Here is a 23,355-nt window from a genome sequence, read left to right as displayed (position 1 = left end):
ACGCATTGAATCTCTGGAATACAAATCAGTCTTATGCTTGCTGGAGATGTAATCTCCCGAAGGCTAACTTGATCCATTGTATTTGGAGCTGCCCAAAGGTTGCTTCCTTCTGGGCCAAAATTTCATTTTGGCTTTCAAAAATATTCAGGCAAAAGATTCATCTTAAATTAGATGACATCATTTTGCTACTTGAAAGGACACCCTTGGTATCTAATCTGAATACAATATTTATAAATTTCACAGTTTTGTGTGCCAGGAACACCATCTTTGCGTCCTGGAAATCGAAGAGCTCTCCAAGTTTTGTGCAATTTCTAAACAATTTACATCTAAAATTAACTTTTGAACAGTATGATACATCAATCAATTCAGAACAGGAGATTAAAAGATTTCTTAATAAATGGATTAATTTTTTACAAAGCTTACCCATAGATATACAGAAACAATATATATTCCCGTTTAGAAACTCTGTTCCTGTTTTGGAAGCATGTCTTAGAGGTGAACTCCCTAATTGAGGGTATTGGAAATGAGAGGTAAGGCTCGGAAGAGGAAAGTCTTTTTTTTTTTTTTTTCTCTTTTTCCCCTTCTCTCTTTTCGTATCTTGTTTGGTCCTGTTTTGTTTTGTCTAGTTGTTTTAAATTCTGTGTTTTGATGAATTAGCTACAGTGCTGTTCTGGTCGGCCGGAGCTCAGCCGACCAGTTACGAGAATAACTGTGCAACATAACACAATATTGTTTTTGTTTTCGTAGACTTGATCATACAAGAAGTAAAAAAATTTGAGAGACTGGATTACAGAGATTCTGTGCCTAATATATTTTAGTTGAACTCTAGTCATATTTAATTGCGTTCAAGACAATGTATATTGTGTTTATAACCTCAGCCGCTGGAGCCGGGGTTACAAGTTTCTTTTTCCCCTTACTGTCTTTTTTTTCTTCTCTTTTTTATTTGTGTGCATTTATACACCCTGTGTGGTGTTAATTGTGACTGTAGCTGACTATGTATAAAACAATAAAAATGATGTTTAAAAAAAAACATCGCCGAAGGATCTATTGACCTTGAACCGTACTTGGGAACCTTGGCATTTCATTGGGACGCCTTCAGATCCCACTCTGGAACCCCCCCACTTGAGGGATATCTGAGAGGACACTTCCGGATGGAGAGCTCCCTCCCCAGGATGAAAGGTCTGTCTGCTTAGAAAAGCTGCTTCCCAGTTGTCCACTCCTAGAATGTGGATGGCAGATAGGAGAAAATCATGGGCTTCCGCCCACTGCAGAATGCGAGTCAGCTCCTTCATTGCTAAGGAACTTAGAGTCCCTCCCTGGTGGTTGATGTAAGCCACTGAGGTGATGCTGTCCAAATGGAATCTTATAAACCGGACCAACGACAGTTGAGACCACGCTAATAAGGCATTGAAGATAGCTCTCAATTTCAAGATGTTTATGGGAAGAGAGGACTCTTCCTGAGACCACAGGCCCTAAGCAGCTCCCCAGCCTGATATTGTGGCATTCATAGTCACAATTTCCCAGTAAGGTGTCAGAAAACAAGTGCCCCGAGACAGATGTTCTTGTGACACCTACCACGAGAGAGAGAGCCTCTTGTTAAAGGGTCCAGATTTATCCTCTGAGATAAATCCGAATGATCTCTTTTCCATTGACGGAGCATACAAAGCTGCAGCAGTCGTAGATGGAACTGAACAAAAGGAATGATGTCCATGGATGCCACCATCAGACCAATCACCTCCATGCATTGGATCACAGATGGACAAAAAGCAGACTGATGAGAAAGGCAAAAAGAAAAAATCTAGTCTTTTCTGACCTCGGTCAGAAAAATCTTTATGGACAGGGAATTTATTAAAGTCCCTAGGAAACACACTTTGGTAAATGTAACAAGAGAACTTTTCTCCAAATTTACATTCCACCTATGGGAACGTAGAAAAGACAACAGTATATCTGTATGAGATTGGGCTAGTTGAAAAGATGACACCTGAACCAAGATGTTGTCTAGATAAGGCACTACAGCAATTCCCTGGGATCTGATCACAGCCAATAGCACCCCCAGAATCTTTGTGAATATTCTGGGAGCCGTGGCCAGACCAAATGGAAGTCCAACAAATTGGAAGTGCTTGTCCAGAAATGCAAACCTCAGATAATGATGATGTTCCCTGTGAATGGGAACATGAAGGTATGCATCCTTTCAGTCTATGGTCGTCATAAACTGACCTTCCTGTACCAAAGGAAGAATGGAACGTATAATTTCCATCTTAAAGGATGGAACCCTGAGGAATTTGTTGACACTTGAGGTCTAGAATGGGCCGAAAAGTTCCCTCCTTTTTGGGAAAAACAAATAGATTTGAATAGAATCCTAGACCCTGTTCTGCTAGATGGAAAATAATAATAACTCCCAGAGAGTATAGGTATTTTAACACAGTTTAAGAAGGCCTCCTTCTTTATTTGGTTTGAGGACAGTCTTGAATGAAGAAATCTGCTCCTTGGAGGGCAAGACTTGAATGCCCAAGGGTCTGGGACATCATGTATCCAGGCTTGACAAAAAAGAGAAAGTCTGCCCCCCACCAGATCCACACTGGAATCGGGGGTGGAACCTTTATGCTGATTTAGAGTCAGCAGAAGGCTTCTTGTTTTGTTTTCCCTTGTTCCAGGGCTGGTTGGATTTCCAAGAAGATCTGGGTTGATTTGTTTTAGAAATGAAAGAGGAGGACTTAAAGTTATGAAAGGAATTAAAATTAGAGGTCTGACGACCTCTGGGTCTAATTTTCTTGTCCTGAGGTAGGAAAGATCCCTTTCCACCTGTAATCTCTGAAATGATCTCTGCCAGACCAGGTTCAAGCAGAGTTTTTCCCTTGTAAGGTAAAGCCAAAAACTTGGCCTTAGAAGAGACATCGGCCGACCAAGATTTTAACCACAGAGTCCTGCGGGTTAGAACAGTGAAGCTAGACATCTTAGTTCCCAGACGAATTATATGCATATTGGCATCACACATGAAAGTATTGGCCAATTTGAGAGCTTTGATCCTATCTTGGATCTCCTCTACTGTAGTTTCCTCTGAAATAAGATCAGACAATGCATCGCACCAATAAAATGCAGCTCCTGCAACCGTAGCAATACTCGCTGCTTGTTGCCACTGTAAACCTTGATGAATATACATCTTTTTTTAAGTAAGTTTCTAGCTTCTTGTCCATTGGGTCCTTAAAAGAGCAACTATCCTCTATAGGAATGGTAGTTATCTTAGCAAGAGTAGAAATAGCTCCTTCTACTTTAGGAACAGTGCTCCATGAGTCACGAATAGAGTCAGCAAAGGGAACATCTTCTTAAAAACAGGGGAAGGGGAAAAAGGAACACCTGTCTTATCCCATTCCTGAGCAATAATTTCAGACATCTTCCTTGGGACAGGAAAAACCTTGTCAGAAGATGGGGAATCATAAACTCTATCCAATTTAGAAGACGGTAGGTAGAACCTCCTTTAATAGTAACCGGAGGTGTTCAAGCTTAAATCTAAAATTAACCTCTTCAGATTCTGAAGATAGATTTTTCTGTTAAAGTGTCAGAGTCTGAGATCTCACCTTCAGAAGCTACTGAAGTATTCTCCTCAGACATCTGAGCAAGAGTGGCTAATGCAGTCCTAGAATCAGAAGCCTTAGTAACAGGCAAATGTTTAGATCCTCTCTTACACTTACCCAATGAAGTTAAAGCTGACAAAGCCGCTGTTACTGCAGAATTATTCCTGAGCGGCAAAATCCCCCCCAGAGGATGAGAGGACACAGAAGGCACAGTATGAGAAAGAACTAAGGCTTGGGAAGTTTGAGGGAAAAGCTTAGGCATGTCACACACAACATTATCCTGAGAGACAGTAGGCTCAAAAGGGAGTCATTTCTCTTTAAATTTTAAAGTCTTAGACAATAAAGAGGAACAAAATTGCATAGGCAAAACAATTTTGGACTCTAAACAAAGCAAACATTTATCCATGGAGATGGACTGATCCTGTTTTAAGTCCATAGCTAAGAAGAAACAATTCTCACAACTAAATGCAATCAAAGGAAAATAAAATTAGAAATAAAAATATACTTTTTTTATTTTTGAACATATGAGGAAAAAAAACCCTTTTAGACAAAAAAGTACCTCAGATTTCCTGAGGTTCCTACCGCCAAAGGTAATACCCCACTAGTATGAGGTCACAACGACACTGCTCCGCTAAACCAGAAGTGCGGGTGTCACATGACCGGGACTTAAATAAACTGCGCAACATTTCTCTGCAAAGAAAAAAAGGGGGTTGTTTAAAATATGGCTAAAAACGGCATTACCGTTTCCAAGACCTAGAGCTGGCACAAGTATCCTACTAAGCCCTAAACATCCCAAAGCCTCAGACATTTTCTTATTGTAATTAATAAAGATTGTCCCTTACGATAAAATATCACATCCCAGCCAAATGAGAGAATTCTGTCCCTTAAATCTCATACATCATAAATATGAAATAAACTGATTTAATATATCATGTGCCAAAAACATGGTCCCCATATGAAACCAATTAATAAACAAGAATTATTATGTGTCATAGAAGACAAAAAGGGATCTGGAAGGAGGGTTAACCTCATAAGTGCTGCTGTACTTCTGTACCTAGAAGGCAAAGGCACTTACCTTAGATCCAACTGCATAATAAATACTGATCCTCAAGGTGTAGCAGACACTACACTCCCTGTCATGGACCTGTAGGAAAAGAAAGAACAGAGTAACCAACTCTGGCTTTCCACAAAGGGGTAGCAAAGTGTTAAAAGTAAAGCAAACACTTCCTTGCCGCCTTTTAACTGCTAAAAACCACCACTACTCTTACTCAAGAGAGTGACATGGACACAGCTAGACCCCAATCCTTGTTTGCAGGGAAAAAGTACCCATAAAAGGATTAACTCTTCAGACACCAACTTCACACAACCTCCATTGACAGAGGCAAAGAGAATGACTGGAGGTTATGGGTAAGGCAGTTACACTTAACAGCTTTTCTGGGGTGCTTTTTGCCTCCTCCTGCTGGTCAGGAGTTGAATATCCCACTAGTAATTGGAATGACCCTGTGGACTCTCCATGTCATAGGAAAGAAACATGTTTTATTTTTGCAAATGCAGTCTTTTTTGTGTAAACATGCTTTAAAGGAAACCATAACACCTGTTAAAATTCCTTAAAACTGGGCCGATGTTGCCAATAAGAGAAAACGCAGATCTTCCATTGGGTAACCCTATCACAACACACAAGCCCTCATACAGACTTAGAGAAGGCACATTATACTTTGCAATAGAGAATGGAACAATAGCTCCACTAGACAAATTACAACAGTGGGACGCGAAAACATTTCCTTCTTGGCTGGCTCGAGCACAATTGATTCACTATATATCTACACATAGACAAAAGTCAAACATGCAAAGAGAGCTCACCACATTTGAAAAACTATGTACACAAGACAACCCACCTAGACACACTATTTCATTAATATATAAAATCTTACTGCTCCCGAGTGACAACACATTACCGAATTATGTAAGAACTTGGAATACAGAATTGGACATTGCAGGGGATAATACAATGTGGACTAAATCATTTAGAATAGCGGCCACTGCCTCGGCCTCGGCCACAATACAAGAGATGCACATAAAGTTCATTAGTAGGTGGTATCTGACACCCTATAGAATGCACAAAACTAATTCCCGGATCAGCGACCGGTGCTGGAGAGCATGTGGACAGGAGGGTACAATACAACACATATGGTAGAAGTGTCCTTGTATAACGGAATATTGGAGATCAGTCTTTAGATCTATATCATCGGTATTAGGCTCAGACATTGCACCCAATTTTCACTACCTGTTGTTTCTTCAGACTCCGAAATTTCAAAACAAATTACACAAAAGTATATTTCTTATCATGATAAACAGTGCCAAGAAACTCATACCAAAAAAATGGAAAACTAGCGCTCCACCGACAATACGAGAATGGCACACTCAGACTACAGAAATACTACAGTTAGAACGCCTACACTACCTCACCACAAACAATATACAATTCCACCAAGGAATTCTAGATTTATGGAGTGGAGTCCGAATATGATGGTAGAGCTGGACTTCACGCTAAATCAGACAATGGAGCTGGATTATTAAACATAACTGCCCTGTCCCCCTTTCCTTCCCCTCGTTCCTTATCCCCTCTATACCTTTCTATAAACTTTCCTTCTTTCCTTCCTCTAACTATCTTATTATACTTAATGGTAAACTGAAGGGTCGGCCTAGACAACTTTTACCTAAACATATACCTGTTAATCAAATGATATGATAGCATTAGTAAAGAATGGAAATATTGAAAAATGTATGCACATCTCATAGTATTTACTACTTCATGTATAACTAGCAGGCATTGTTACAATTTGTCACTTCTGTTGTCGACCTCTTGGTTTTCTTTTCCTGTGATGTACACATTTATTCCTTAATAAAAAATCTTTAAAAAAAAAAAAAAAAAAAATTCCTTAAAACTAATTTCTACTAAATAATTTAAAACAACTAAGCATAAATTTCTATTCTGGCTGTTCAGCTTACCGCAAACAGTTCAAATAGAGTGATTTAAATTACAATGTTAATCCAGCGATTGGGGCTGCTATGTGTGCCGCCATATTGTACAAACAGCAGTCACATGATGCGCACAGCATATTATTCTGTTATGTATGTTTGCTTAGAGAAAATACTCACTGTGATGCAGAGCATGTGCTGCAGTGTGTTGAGAAAGTTATACTCTGTGGAAATGCATCAGTTTTGAACATAGTATTGTAAATAAAAGGGCAAGTGTAGATACATGATACTATAAGCTCATAAACTAATAATAGGAAAAAAGCAAGAATCAGGTCTGCCTAAGTGCCTATCTGTGCCATAATTAGCTTTGTAACATGGAATTTACAAAATAAAGCATTGTACATAAACAAAAGAAATTTTACTTTACATGTGCAACTTACTATGGCCTAGATTTGGAGTTTAGCGGTAGCCGTGAAAACCAGCGTTAGAGGCTCCTAACGCTGGTTTTAGGCTACCGCCGGTATTTGGAGTCATTCAAAAAAGGGTCTAACGCTCACTTTTCAGTCGCGACTTTTCCATACCGCAGATCCCCTTACGTCAATTGCGTATCCTATCTTTTCAATGGGATCTTTCTAACTCCGGTATTTAGAGTCGTGGCTGAAGTGAGCGTTAGAAATCTAACGACAAAACTCCAGCCGCAGAAAAAAGCCAGGAGTTAAGAGCTTTCTGGGCTAACGCCGGTTCATAAAGCTCTTAACTACTGTGCTCTAAAGTACACTAACACCCATAAAATACCTATGTACCCCTAAACCGAGGTCCCCCCACATCGCCGCCACTCGATTAAATTTTTTTAACCCCTAATCTGCCGACCGCCACCTACGTTATACTTATGTACCCCTAATCTGCTGCCCCTAACACCGCCGACCCCTATATTATATTTATTAACCCCTAACCTGCCCTCCACAACGTCGCAGCCAGCTACCTACAATAATTAACCCCTAATCTTCCGACCGCAAAGAGCCGCCACCTACATTATAGCTATGTACCCCTAATCTGCTGCCCCTAACACCGCCGACCCCTATATTATATTTATAAACCCCTAATCTGCCCCCCTCAACGTCCCCTCCACCTGCCTACACTTATTAACCCCTAATCTGCCGAGCGGACCGCACCGCTATTATAATAAAGTTATTAACCCCTAATCCACCTCACTAACCCTATAATAAATAGTATTAACCCCTAATCTGCCCTCCCTAACATCGCCGACACCTGACTTCAATTATTAACCCCTAATCTGCCGACTGGAGCTCACCGCTATTCTAATAAATGTATTAACCCCTAAAGCTAAGTCTAACCCTAACACTAACACCCCCCTAAATTAAATATAATTTTAATCTAACGAAATAAATTAACTCTTATTAAATAAATTATTCCTATTTAAAGCTAAATACTTACCTGTAAAATAAATCCTAATATAGCTACAATATAAATTATATTTATATTATAGCTATTTTAGGATTAATATTTATTTTACAGGTAACTTTGTATTTATTTTAACCAGGTACAATAGCTATTAAATAGTTAAGAACTATTTAATAGCTACCTAGTTAAAATAATTACAAATTTACCTGTAAAATAAATCCTAACCTAAGTTACAATTAAACCTAACACTACACTATCAATAAATTAATTAAATAAAATACCTATAATTATCTACAATTAAACCTAACACTACACTATCAATAAATAAATTAAATACAATTCCTACAAATAAATACAATGAAATAAACTAGCTAAAGTACAAAAAATAAAAAAGAACTAAGTTACAAAAAATAAAAAAATATTTACAAACATTAGAAAAATATTACAACAATTTTAAACTAATTACACCTACTCTAAGCCCCCTAATAAAATAACAAAGCCCCCAAAATAAAAAATGCCCTACCCTATTCTAAATTACTAAAGTTCAAAGCTCTTTTACCTTACCAGCCCTGAACAGGGCCCTTTGCGGGGCATGCCCCAAGAAGTTCAGCTCTTTTTCCTGTAAAAAAAACATACAATACCCCCCCCAACATTACAACCCACCACCCACATACCCCTAATCTAACCCAAACCCCCCTTAAATAAACCTAACACTAAGCCCCTGAAGATCTCCCTACCTTGAGTCGTCTTCACACAGCCGAGCCAAATTCTTCATCCAAGCGGAGCAAGAAGAGGTCCTCCATCCGGTAGAAGTCTTCATCCAAGCGGGGCAGAAGAGGTCTTCCATCCGATTGAAGTCTTCATCCAAGCGGCATCCATCCGGAGCGGAGTGGCAGCATCCTGAAGACCTCCAACGTGGACTATCCATCCTGGCCAACGACTGAACGATGAATGACGGTTCCTTTAAATGACGTCATCCAAGATGGCGTCCCTCGAATTCCGATTGGCTGATAGGATTCTATCAGCCAATCGGAATTAAGGTAGGAATATTCTGATTGGCTGATGGAATCAGCCAATAAGAATCAAGTTCAATCCGATTGGCTGATCCAATCAGCCAATCAGATTGAGCTGGCATTCTATTGGCTGTTCCGATCAGGAATTGTATTTAATTTATTTATTGATAGTGTAGTGTTAGGTTTAATTGTAACTTAGGTTAGGATTTATTTTACAGGTAAATTTGTAATTATTTTAACTATTTTAGCTATTAAATAGTTCTTAACTATTTAATAGCTATTGTGCCTGGTTAAAATAAATACAAAGTTGCCTGTAAAATAAATATTAATCCTAAAATAGCTATAATATCATTATAATTTATATTGTAGCTATATTAGGGTTTATTTTACAGGTAAGTATTTAGTTTTAAATAGGAATAATTTATTTAATAAGAGTTAATTAATTTCATAGATGTAAATTATATTTAATTTAGGGGGGTGTTAGTGTTAGGGTTAGACTTAGCTTTAGGGGTTAATACATTTATTAGAATAGCGGTGAGCTCTAGTCGGCAGATTAGGGGTTAATGTTTGAAGTTAGGTGTCGGCGATGTTAGGGAGGGCAGATTAGGGGTTAATACTATTTATTATAGGGTTAGTGAGGCGGATTAGGGGTTAATAACGTTATTATAATAGCGGTGCGGTCCGGTCGGCAGATTAGGGGTTAATAAGTGTAGGCAGGTGTAGGCGACGTTGTGGGGGGCAGATTAGGGGTTAATAAATATAATATAGGGGTCGGCGGTGTTAGGGGCAGCAGATTAGGGGTACATAGGGATACTGTAAGTAGCGGCGGTTTACGGAGCGGCAGATTAGGGGTTAATAATAATATGCAGGGGTCAGCGATAGCGGGGGCATATTAGGGGTTAATAAGTGTAAGGTTAGGGGTGTTTAGACTCGGGGTACATGTTAGAGTGTTAGGTGCAGACGTAGGAAGTGTTTCCCCATAGCAAACAATGGGGCTGCGTTAGGAGCTGAACGCGGCTTTTTTGCAGGCGTTAGGTTTTTTTTCATCTCAAACAGCCCCATTGTTTTCTATGGGGGAATCGTGCACGAGCACGTTTTTGAAGCTGGCCGCGTCCGTAAGCAACTCTGGTATCGAGAGTTGCAGTGGCGGTAAATATGCTCTACGCTCCTTTTTTGGAGCCTAACGCAGCCATTCTGTGGACTCTCAATACCAGAGTTATTTTAAAGGTGCAGCCAAAAAAAAGCACGCGTAGCTAACGCACCCCTTTGGTCGCAGAACTCTAAATCTAGGCGTATGTATTTTGTATGTCCATAATGTTCCCATGCAATTTCCAATTGCTCCCTCAATGCAAAAAAAAATAAATCTCATCTGAAGTAAAATACTTTTTAAAAGAAACGTTTTTTTAATGTATTATTTAATCTGAATTATTTTTAATCTAGTATTTATGTAATTGCACAGCAACATTGCCGTACTCAATGTGTTTTTTTAACAGTCAGGGCTGCTTGCTGCCACTGCAGTGATTTATTTTCAGGCAGCTGCCACAAGTGTTATAAAGCAGGCAGAGGTAGAGCCTAACCGTTCTAAAACAAACAGCTATGCACGGACTTAGATCTCCCCGTCACAGCAGTTCACACATCAGCAGTGATATCCTTTCCCCTTCCCCCGTAGCATGCACAGTGCAGAGATCAACACAAAAACAAGAGAATCTGAGAGCGAACAGGGAGCAGTAAGTGCAACAAACTTATACTTATCAAAAACTGTGCTTGGCTGGATTTAAACGGACACAAAATAATTTAAATGTTTTTAAAAATATACTGAAAGAGAAAATTATCCAGATGAAAAATTATAACTAGCATTGTAGAATAAATAATAATAAAACAATACTGTACACCACCGTTTTTAAAAACTACTGAGTGTGTATGAATGCATGGTTCCAGGCACTGGTATAATTGTAAATAGCAAGCTCCGGGGAGGGACGGCGAGAGAAGTATGGAGATTATACATATTATGTTTGATAGTGTAAACTAGCCACAGAAAGTATTATATTTATATTTATCAGATTTGTTTAAAGTGTGATCCGTTTTGCACAATAAAACTTTTGACATAAGTAACAGAGTAGACACTGCAGGGCACACTGTGCATCACAGTAAGAGAGTGCTTCTGCACCGGAGATGTACTTCCTCTAAGCATACTGTGACAGACCCTTCTGTCAGTACTGAAAGAGTTAACTTTGTTCAGCTTTAAGAAGCTATTTTCTAAAGACAAGGTTGCTAGCCTCATCTATTGTGTACTGTAATTAAGTTTAGTGATAAACATTCACATTGTTTAATCACATCCAGAGAGCAGACGCCCAAGTGATAAGAAAGATTAAATTGTTTATCTGCTTAATTAATTTAATTCTATTGTATCATGTCAAAGGGCGTTTTCCCTCTATCTAATGTACAATTTTCTTTCAACCCCCCATCTGGGGTCAGACCTGCATAAATACTGGGCATATAGCCTTCAATAAAGTGCATTCTGTTTTAACCTTCAATGTGGAGCCTGGTCTCATGTTTGAGGGGGGAATGAGCTGGGTTGTGAGTTGCTGATCTCACATTCAGGGCATCTTCCATCTGGTATTAACCCTTGGTGTCCTGTTGGTACCGTAACAATTGGTGGCAAGCAACGGGATAAACCTCATCGCCCAGAAGAGCAACTACACAAGCCAGTAACCTCAGGAGGAGGGGGATTATTACAATACTGACAAAGATGGAAAGAGTACCAGGGACCATAGGAACCAATGGGCTCAGCATATCAGACAGAGCCCCTGAAGAAGCAAGCTTTGACCGGGCTGTCAAAATAAGACTGGCACATTATGGCCCCAACCCATCTGCGGAAATTATCGACCGGGTCATAGCAGCTGTGGAGGCCAACCTACTTTGCCAAAGCGGCGCTGCAGCAGCCCAAGTCACAGCAACCCCAGTGTCAATTGGAAAAGTAAATTTTGCAGCTTTTAAAAACTTCCTGGAAACAGAAGGAGAGATTGATGGGTACCTTGCGGATTTTGAGAGGCAATGTGCACTACACAAGGTACCCGCAGAGGACTGGGTCACGATATTATCCGGAAAATTATCCGGCCGGGCCAGTGAGGCTTTTCGGGCCATTCCAGATGAGGAAGTCGGGGATTATAATACTGTAAAAGAGGCTCTGCTCTACAGGTATGCGGAGGCATACCGGAGGCGGTTCAGAGACACTGTTAAATTAGCTGGTGATTCCTACGTTGAGTGGGCATGTAAGGTGCACCGCACAGCATCTTACTGGATAGCAGAGGAGTATACGGATGCCCACAAACTGGACACTGCTACCACTAAGCCCCCTGCTAGAGTGGAGTACAGACCCCCAGTCACCCCAGCAGCTGCCAGTTACCAACCCCCGGCGCACCGCTATACCACACGGCCTCCGGCCACAAACTACCCTCAGAGAGCCCGGTTCAATTCGCGGGGCTACTCACAACCTATTCGGTGCTTTGGATGTAAGCAACTAGGGCACAAAAGAACAGAGTGTCCCCTAAACGCAGCGAACCAAGCACAGTCCTGGAGAAGACCCGCCGGCGGAATCCCACGTAACCCTCAGCCTGCGGCCCACTACGTAGAGGAGCAAGAATGCAGGGGCATCCTACATGAAGCAGACCCCGTGCAAGCTGCCCACCGGAATAACCGGCAACTGGTTAAAGTGAATGGGAAGGAGGTCAGTGGTCTACGGGATACTGGTGCTACCATGACCTTGCTTCAAAAGAACTTGGTGTCTGAGAAACAGCACACTGGAGACACTGTGGCTGTGAGGGTAGCAGGGGGCACTGTGTTCCGCCTACCTGTTGCCCAGGTACATTTGGATTGGGGAGGGGGCGCTAGACCTGTGAATGTGGGGGTCATGAAGGACTTACCTGCTGATGTTCTCCTTGGAAATAACTTGGCACCCCTTGTTTCTGCCTACGCTCCCATGGGTCCCACCGATGTTAACCCTGTGACTACCCGTGCCCAGATCCGTGCAGCAGAGACTGACCCACCTGCTGCTAAGCCCCAGGATGCTGAGCTCAGTAAATCTCTATCCGCTATTGATACGTGGAAGTCCCGTTACAATGCGCTGATGAAGGAGAAGAGTCAAGTAGAGGATGAAATGGTCACGATAAACAATCACGTAACAGTGCTAGCAGGGGAGAAGAGGAGCGCAGAGGAAAAAGCGCGTTTAGAACGTGAATCTCTGCTAGACAGCCTGTAGAAAACACCAGCTTGAGAGTGGAACATGAAACATTAACAACAAACTTAGCGACACTGGAGGAGAAGCTGACGCTGGCTCATAGTGAGGTGCAGCAACTCAAGGGCACCCTATGTCAGTATGAAAGGATTGTGGATACCTATAAAGAGCAGGTACAAAAACCACGTAAAGAAGCAGATGAGATTTTGAAGGACTGTTTAGCCCTAGTCTGGGCACTGAAGAAGTTGAACCCTTATTTATACGGGCAGGAATTCTCTCTCATAACGGGAATACAGATGGATTGTCCCAGCAAACTGACATGCCTACCACCTCCTAGTCCGGTCATCCCCAGGTTGACCCGCCAAAGGGTCAAGCCGGGTCTGCCGGAGTGTTCCACAAGGGGGGAGCTATGTGACAGACCCTTCTGTCAGTACTGAAAGAGTTAATTTTGTTCAGCTATTTAGAAGCTATTTTCTAAAGACAAGGTTGCTAGCCTCAGCTATTGTGTACTGTAATTAAGTTTAGTGATAAACATTCACATTGTTTAATCACATCCAGAGAGCAGACGCCCAAGTGATAAGAAAGATTAAATTGTTTATCTGCTTAATTAATTTAATTCTATTGTATCATGTCAAAGGGCGTTTTCCCTCTATCTAATGTACAATATTCTTTCAACCCCCCATCTGGGGTCAGACCTGCATAAATACTGGGCATATAGCCTTCAATAAAGTGCATTCTGTTTTAACCTTCAATGTGGAGCCTGGTCTCATGTTTGAGGGGGGAATGAGCTGGGTTGTGAGTTGCTGATCTCACATTTAGGGCATCTTCCATCTGGTATTAACCCTTGGTGTCCTGTTGGTACTGTAACACATACATAACAGAATATGCCTGCACGTCACGTGACTGCTGTGTACAACGCGCGTTACAATATGGTGGCATACATGGCAGCATCTAGCACAGGATCAACATTGTGATTGAAATTAGTTTATTTGGACTGATTGGGGTAAGATAAACAAACCACATAGACATCCATGCTTTCTTGGGGTATTATTTGCTAATAAGTTAGTTAAAAGAAGTTTTACCAGACAGGTGTTATGGGTCCCTTTAAAGACAGCCCCCACCCCCTGCGGCTACATCGCAGCTTAGTAGCGATGTTGTTGGACTTTTGCTGAAGATCCGATCCCCATTATATCCAAAGGGAGACACATCACCACTCGTCAGCACAATGAGTTTCAGACACTTTTTTAGAATATATCAACAGACCGACTGACTGCGAGCCTGGCAAACCTAAACAAGCAATTTCTTGTTGGCCTGATGATGTTTGGAAAATTAGGGCATAAGTATGATAAAGTATAATCTGTAGAAACATTCATCTAACTCACCTTAACACAATGATACAGCCGGTGACGCCGGTTCTTGTGCAGTTTTGGTATCCAATATACAGCACCACATATAAATGCGGCACATATATTTCAACTGTTGCCCGCAATTTTTACTCCCATAAGTTAACATGGGACCGCGTCGCAAATCTGTATCCAATATTCAGTGCAAGGACTTACGTGGCGAAAATTGAGAAATCTTACTCCATTTTCACCTCGCCACACAAAGGCAGCCGCAGCAAGCCTTGCACCGATTATGGAGCACCGTAAATCTGCCTGCAAAAATAAACTAACACCTAACGCATGCGCAATATCTATCTACCTGTCAACCGCAATCCCCCACCGCAATAATTAATAAAGTGTATTAACCCCTATATCTGCCATCAAACCCACACCGCAAATAATAACTAAAGTATTAACCACTAATCTGTCAACCCCAACATCGCAAACTACCTATTAAAGTATTAACCCTTTAACTGCCAAACCCACAATGCAAATAATTAAATTACTAAGCCCCCTAACCTAACACCCCCTAAATGAACCCAAGTTACCTAAATTACAAAATACTATTAAAATATAAAAAAACTAACAATACTTTAAAAATAAAAAAAACTAAGTATAAATTAAATGGACAGTCTACACCAGAATTTTAATTTTGACTAGACTGTCCCTTTAATTTATACTTATTTATTTTTATTTTTTTAAAGTAATGTTAGGTTTTTTTATTTTAATAGTAACTTGGTAATTTGGGTTCATTTAGGGGGTGTAAGGTTAGGGGGCTTAGTAATTTAATTATTTATTTGCGTTGTGGGCTTTGGCGGTTTAGGGGTTAATACTTTAAAAGGTTGTTTGCTTTGTGGGCTTTGGCGGTTTAGGGGTTAATACTTTAGTTATTACTTACGGTGAGGGTTTGATAGTGGATATAGGGGTTAATAATTTAATTATTACTTGCGGTGTAAGTCTGATGGCGGATATAGGGGTTAATAATTTAATTATTACTTGCGGTGTGGGTTTGATGACGGATATAGGGGTTAATAGTTTAATTAGGCATATTGCGTTGTGGGGGGGTTGTCGGTTTAGGGGTTAATACTTTTATTAGTTTCGATGTTGGTTTGATGGCAGATATAGGGGTTTTACATGTCTGGCTTATTTTTTGGAGGCTGGTTAGACTTTTACGGGTGATTTTATATATTTTTTTATTTTTCTTAGGCGCTGGCAGTTTTTAAAGTGCTGTAAGTCACTAGCGACTCCAGAATTTGTATTTACGCTGATTTCTGGACATTGCTAGTTTATCCGACAGCACTTTATAACCTGACGGCGCTGTATATGTAATAGCCCGATGTGGGAGGTGAAATTACAGGCGGCGCGGGTTTCAGCGCTTGTGCTGAAGCCTGTGCCGTATATGTAATCTCGACCTAGAGTGTCAGCTCAAGTCCTAGGATTAACTGGGTAAAACAGACATTACTCAAGCAGCTGTGGGTAAAGCCTGATGTACTGTAATTCTCCCATCTACACTATTATTATTTTTGCCGCTGTCTGGGGTGTTCAAGGAAGGCACCCTGTCGATCCTCTGGCATTTACCCCAAGTGAACCTTGGTGAATGAACCTTGAACCACCCAGGCAGAGGCAAAAAAGATAGTGAAGCTGTGTGAATTACAGTGCATGCTATGTGTTTGATGTGCTGACTCCGCACTCTGGGGGGATTTATGATCATACATCGGGCTTTACCCACAGCCGCTTGGGTAAAGTCCATTTTACCCGGGTAATCCTAGGATTACCCAATATCTGACTTTACCCGCAATATGTGTGTGTGTGTGTATGTGTATATACTGTATATACAGTATATATATTTATATGTGTGTATATCTATATTTGTATTCATTACAGCAACACAGCAGCACATGAACCTGCAGTAAAGGTAGCGCTACAGTGTGTGTAACAACCTTGCGCTCAGTGTAAGACGCCTTGTGCTAATGGCGTCTCCTTCCTTCCCTTTCAGGTTCAGTACAGAGAACAAAGACACTTATGATCCGTACACATTTCTGCCCTTTGGAGCTGGGCCCAGGAACTGCATCGCAATGAGATTTGCTTTAATTAACATAAAGGTGGCCATCACTTTGCTGCTGCAGAACTTCACCTTCCAGACTTGTGAAGAAACTCCGGTGAGATATTTGAATCCAGAGGGACTAAACTACAGGTGGTAGAACAGCTTATATGTTGTGCACAGTCACCATTCAAACAAGTAGATATTTTAGGGGATTCTTGCAATTCTACAAAGACATTTACGAGAAGCCACCAAGGACTATCACAAAAATCAGCACCGAAAGCTGCTGAGAACAGTCTGAAAAATATTCCTTTTCTGTCATTATAAGAGCTAAAGCTTTATAGTATCTGTGCAAAACAGAGAACATGGCACAGAGACATAGCTGAACTGAGTAGACACACAGCTTTTAGTTAATTGCTAATTAGTCGCACTATCACTCATCTTTTTAGGAATTCATTTATAAGTAGTAAAATTACTTTTTCTACTAAAGATTCATCAATGATCAAAATGTAAAAACCCAGACTCTCCTTGTTACACAACAGCATTTACACGTCTGTCTTTTTGCCCCCCAAAAAAGTGTAAATTTAAACTGACACTAATGCTTCCTGCTAGTCCTCACTTGCCTGTGTTTTATTGGTAGCAAGGGAGATGCCTCTGCAAGTAAAATGTGCTTTATTCAGGACAGGATTAACAGTTTTATCACTAGAGATGATGTTAGTGAGTAGATGTAAGTAATGAGTTTTATCACTAGACCACATGATGCCAGCGAGTAGATGTAAGTAATGAAAGTTCTATCACTAGACCAGCTGATGTTAGTGAGTAGATGTAAGTAATGAGTTTTATCACTAGACCACATGATGCCAGCGAGTAGATGTAAGTAATGAAAGTTCTATCACTAGACCAGCTGATGTTAGTGAGTAGATGTAAGTAATGAGTTTTATCACTAGACCAGCTGATGTTAGTGAGTAGATGTAAGTAATGAGAGTTTTATCACTAGAGATTATGTTAGTGAGTAGATGTAAGTAATGAGAGTTTTATCACTAGAGATTATGTTAGTGAGTAGATGTAAGTAATGAGAGTTTTATCACTAGAGATTATGTTAGTGAGTAGATGTAAGTAATGAATTTAATCACTAGACCAGCTGATGTTAGCGAGTAGATGTAAGTAATGAGAGTTTTATCACTAGACCAGCTGATGTTAGTGAGTAGATGTAAGTAATGAGAGTTTTATCACTAGACCAGCTGATGTTAGTGAGTAGATGTAACTAATGAGAGTTTTATCACTAGACCAGCTGATGCCAGCGAGTAGATGTAAGTAATGAGTTTTATCACTAGACCAAATAATGCCAGTAAGTATATGTTAGTAATGAAAGTTCTGTCACTAGACCAGCAGATGTTAGTGAGTAGATGTAAGCAATGAGAGTTTTATCACTAGACCAGATGATGTTAGAGAGTAGATGTAAGTAATGAAAGTTCTGTCACTAGACCAGATGATGTTAGAGAGTAGATGTAAGCAATGAGAGTTTTATCACTAAACCAGCTGATGTTAGTGAGTAGATGTAAGTAATGAGAGTTTTATCACTAGACCAGCTGATGTTAGTGAGTAGATGTAAGTAATGAGAGTTTTATTACTAGACCAGCTGATGTTAGAGAGTAGATGTAAGCAATGAGAGTTGTATTACTAGACCAGCTGATGTTAATGAGTAGATGTAAGTAATGAGTTTTATCACTAGACCAGCTGATTTCAGCGAGTAGATGTAAGCAATGAGAGTTTTATCACTAGACCAGCTAATGTTAGTGACTAGATGTAAGCAATGAGAGTTTTATTACTAGACCAGCTGATGCCAGGGAGTAGATGTAAGCAATGAGAGTTTAATCACTAGACCAGCTGATGTTAGTGAGTAGATGTAAGCAATGAGAGTTTTATCACTAGACCAGCTGATGTTAGTGAGTAGATGTAAGCAATGAGAGTTTTATTACTAGACCAGCTGATGCCAGCGAGTAGATGTAAGCAATGAGAGTTTTATCACTAGACCAGCTGATGCCAGCGAGTAGATGTAAGTAATGATAGTTTTATCACTAGACCAGCAGATGTTAGTGAGTAGATGTAAGTAATGAGAGTTTTATCACTAGACCAGCTGATGTTAGCGAGTAAATGTAAGCAATGAGAGTTTTATCACTTGACCAGCTGATGCCAGCGAGTAGATGTAAGTAATGAGAGTTTTATCACTAGACCAGCTGATGCCAGCGAGTAGATGTAAGTAATGAAAATGTTATCACTAGACCAGCAGATGTTAGTGAGTAGATGTAAGTAATTAGTTTTATCACTAGACCAGATGATGTTAGTGAGTAGATGTCATTAATGAGAGTTTTGTCACTAGACCAGCTGATGCTAGCGAGTAGATGTAAGTAATTAGAGTTATCACTAGACCAGCTGATGCCAGCGAGTAGATGTAAGTTATGAAAGTTCTGTCACTAGACCAGCTGATGCCAGCGAGTAGATGAAAGCAATGAGAGTTTTATCACTAGACCACCTGATGCCAGCGAGTAGATGTAAGCAATGAGAGTTTTATCACTAGACCAGCTGATGCCAGCGAGTAGATGTAAGTAATGAGAGTTTTATCACTAGACCAGCTGATGTTGGTGACTAGATGTAAGCAATGAGAGTTTTATCACTAGACCAGCTGATGTTAGTGAGTAGATGTAAGCAATGAGAGTTTTATCACTAGACCAGCTGATGTTAGTGAATAGATGTAAGCAATGAGAGTTTTATCACTAGACCAGCTGATGCCAGCGAGTAGATGTAAGCAATGAGAGTTTTATTACTAGACCAGCTGATGTTATTGAGTAGATGTAAGTAATGAGAGTTTTAATATTAGACCAGCTGATGTTAGTGGGTAGATGTAAGTAATGAGAGTTTTATCACTAGACCAGCTGATGTTAGCGAGTAAATGTAAGCAATGAGAGTTTTATCACTAGACCAGCTGATGCCAGCGAGTAGATGTAAGTAATGAGAGTTTTATCACTAGACCAGCTGATGCCAGCGAGTAGATGTAAGTAATGAAAATGTTATCACTAGACCAGCAGATGTTAGTGAGTAGATGTAAGTAATTAGTTTTATCACTAGACCAGATGATGTTAGTGAGTAGATGTCATTAATGAGAGTTTTGTCACTAGACCAGCTGATGCTAGCGAGTAGATGTAAGTAATTAGAGTTATCACTAGACCAGCTGATGCCAGCGAGTAGATGTAAGTTATGAAAGTTCTGTCACTAGACCAGCTGATGCCAGCGAGTAGATGAAAGCAATGAGAGTTTTATCACTAGACCACCTGATGCCAGCGAGTAGATGTAAGCAATGAGAGTTTTATCACTAGACCAGCTGATGCCAGCGAGTAGATGTAAGCAATGAGAGTTTTATCACTAGACCAGCTGATGTTAGTGAATAGATGTAAGCAATGAGAGTTTTATCACTAGACCAGCTGATGCCAGCGAGTAGATGTAAGCAATGAGAGTTTTATTACTAGACCAGCTGATGTTATTGAGTAGATGTAAGTAATGAGAGTTTTAATACTAGACCAGCTGATGTTAGTGGGTAGATGTAAGTAATGAGAGTTTTATTACTAGACCAGCTGATGTTAGTGAGTAGATGTAAGTAATGAGAGTTTTAATACTAGACCAGCTGATGTTAGTGAGTAGATGTAAGTAATGAGAATTTTGTCACTAGACCAGCTGATGTTAGTAAGTAGATGTAAGTAAGGAGTTCTATCACTAGACCAGCTGATGTTACTACTAATTAAATATTTATGGAGTTTACTTACAGCACATTTCTTCTAAAAATGTCAATTAATTATTACCCAGGTACCTATGGAGCTTGACACGCAAGGACCCTTGAAGTCCAAGCAGCCCATCATATTAAAACTGGTCCCGAAAGCTCCAACGCAGAAATAGATGTGGAAGAAGCACAATGAGCAACGACAAGTGAACTTAGTCTTCTTACCAGGGTCATTGAGTTGTCTCACATTTACATTGTGATGCTCTGTGCATGTTATAGGAAAGGCTGAGACTGTTGTGAAGTGCACAAGAGACCTCACAGAACAAAGGAACTCTAACAAAGCTATGCAGCTAAATACCGATGTACAATATGTGACAATAAAATGTGCCCAGCTAACTTGCTAATGTCCAATGAATATGTTTAAAGTGGTCTCTTTGTGGGTATATAGAGGAATTTAAATATAATGGTGTCTATGAGCTCTGCCTGCGGTACTCTCCTCACTTACTGTGTGACATGGAACAATGCACATGTGACCAGTTTTGTTAATGTTCAGTTGAAAAAAAACCCACAAAAGGTAGTACAAAAATATATCTGATAAAATTATAAAAGTGGTGATTTATTCTACATAAGAAGCTGGATAGATTTGGGTTTTGGTGTGTGTTTAGAAGGAGCTTTACAGAGAATCAGTTGTAGGGATCTTATTAAAACAACTGTACCCAAGGGGCAAATAGTTTAACACTGGAATATCAATAAAGTCCTGAAGTTTCAGAAATTGTGTGCATTAGAAAATGAAATGTGTAGTCCACTGTAATCACAGGTGAAATTGATTTAACCCCTTAGTGACCAGAGCACTTTTCCATTTTCTGTCCGTTTGGGACCAAGGCTATTTTTACATTTTTGCGGTGTTTGTGTTTAGCTGTAATTTTCTTCTTACTCATTTACTGTACCCACACATATTATATACCGTTTTTCTCGCCATTAAATGGACTTTCTAAAGATACCATTATTTTCATCATATCTTATAATTTACTATTAAAAAAATGATAAAATATGAGGAAAAATGGAAAAAAACACACTTTTTCTAACTTTGACCCCCAAAATCTGTTACATATCTAAAACCACCAAAAAACACCCATGCTAAATAGTTTCTAAATTTTGTCCTGAGTTTAGAAATACCCAATGTTTACATGTTCTTTGCTTTTTTTGCAAGTTATAGGGCCATAAATACAAGTAGCACTTTGCTATTTCCAAACCATTTTTTTCCAAAATTAGCGCTAGTTACATTAGAACACTGATATCTTTCAGGAATCCCTGAATATCCCTTGACATGTATATATTTTTTTTTTAGTAGACATCCCAAAGTATTCATCTAGGCCAATTTTGGTATATTTCATACCACCATTTCACCGCCAAATGCGATCAAATACAAAAAATTGTTCACTTTTTCACAAATTTTTTCACAAACTTTAGGTTTCTCACTGAAATCATTTACAAACAGCTTGTGCAATTATGGCATAAATGGTTGTAAATTCTTCTCTGGGATCCCCTTTGTTCAGAAATAGCACACATATATGGCTTTGGCGTTGCTTTTTGGTAATTAGAAGGCCGCTAAATGCCACTGCGCACCACAAGTGTATCATGCCCAGCAGTTAAGGGGTTAATTAGGGAGCTTTTAGGGAGCTTGTAGGGTTAATTTTAGCTTTAGTGTAGTGTAGTAGACAACCCCAAGTATTGATCTAGGCACATTTTGGTATATTTCATGCCACCATTTCACCGCCAAATGCGATCAAATTAAAAAAAACGTAAAATTTTTCACAATTTTAGGTTTCTCACTGAAATCATTTACAAACAGCTTGTGCAATTATGGCACAAATGGTTGTAAATGCTTGTCTGGGATCCCCTTTGTTCAGAAATAGCAGACATATATGACTTTGGCGTTGCTTTCTGGTAATTAGAAGGCCACTAAATCCTGTTGCGCCTCACACGTGTATTATGGCTAGCAGTGAAAGGGTTAATTAGGGAGTTTGTAGTGAGCTTGCAGGGTTAATTTTAGCTTTAGTGTAGAGATCAGCCTCCCATCTGACACATCCCACCCCCTGATCCCTCCCAAACAGCTCCCTTCCCTCCCCCACCCCACAATTGTCCCCGCCATCTTAAGTACTGGCAGAAAGTCTGCCAGTACTAAAATAAAAGGGTTTTTAAAAAAAAATGAAATTTTTTTTAGCATATTTACATATGCTACTGTGTAGGATCCCCCCCTTAGCCCCCAACCTCCCTGATCCCCCCCAAAACCGCTCTCTAACCCTCCCCTCTGCCTTATTGGGGGCCATCTTGGGTACTGGCAGCTGTCTGCCAGTACCCAGTTTACAATAAAAAGTGCTTTTTTTTTGTTTTTTTTGTTTTTTTCTGTAGTGTAGCTTCCCCCCCCCCCCACCCCCCACAGACAAACCCCCACCACCTTGCTGATTGTTTAAAATTTTATTTTTTGATATATTTTTTATTTCCCCATTTTCTGCAGTGTAGCGGTTCCCACCCGCTCCCTCCCCGTGCGCGCGCCCGCCCCCACCCTCCCGTGCACGCGCGCGCGCCCGTGCGCGCCCCCAGCCACCCCCGCCCACGATCCCGCCCCCCTTCACATCCACATGGCCATCGATGGCCGCCACCCGCCTCCCGGTCCGGCTCCCACCCACCAACGCAGGTAGCCACCGATCTCCGGTGCAGAGAGGGCCACAGAGTGGCTCTCTCTGCACCGGATGACTTAAAAAGGTTATTGCAGGATGCCTCCATATCGAGGCATCACTGCAATAACCGGAAAGCAGCTGCAAGCGAGCAGGATCGCTTCCAGCTGCTTTCCACACTGAGGACGTGCAGGGTACGTTCTCAGGCATTAACTGCCTTTTTTCTGAGGACGTACCCTGCACGTCCTCAGTCGTTAAGGGG

At 40.4% G+C, this 23,355-nt stretch overlaps 1 protein-coding gene across 1 annotated transcript in view; it reads left to right on the top strand.

Moving 5' to 3' along the window:
• The window catches only part of LOC128638439 (cytochrome P450 3A29-like), a 143,967-nt gene extending 123,156 nt beyond the window's left edge, over window positions 1-20,811 (top strand). Inside the window, exons 12-13 of the mRNA XM_053690390.1 lie at window positions 16,599-16,761; window positions 20,502-20,811. Coding sequence (XP_053546365.1) covers window positions 16,599-16,761; window positions 20,502-20,591 — 253 coding nt within the window. The 3' untranslated portion in view covers window positions 20,592-20,811. The remainder of the gene's footprint in view (window positions 1-16,598; window positions 16,762-20,501) is intronic.
• Window positions 20,812-23,355: the final 2,544 nt, after the last annotated feature.

This window comes from Bombina bombina, chromosome 8 (genome assembly GCF_027579735.1).
Source record: "Bombina bombina isolate aBomBom1 chromosome 8, aBomBom1.pri, whole genome shotgun sequence".
In the NCBI taxonomy this organism is placed as follows: Eukaryota; Metazoa; Chordata; class Amphibia; order Anura; family Bombinatoridae; genus Bombina; species Bombina bombina.
This window is presented reverse-complemented; position numbering and strand designations above follow the sequence as displayed.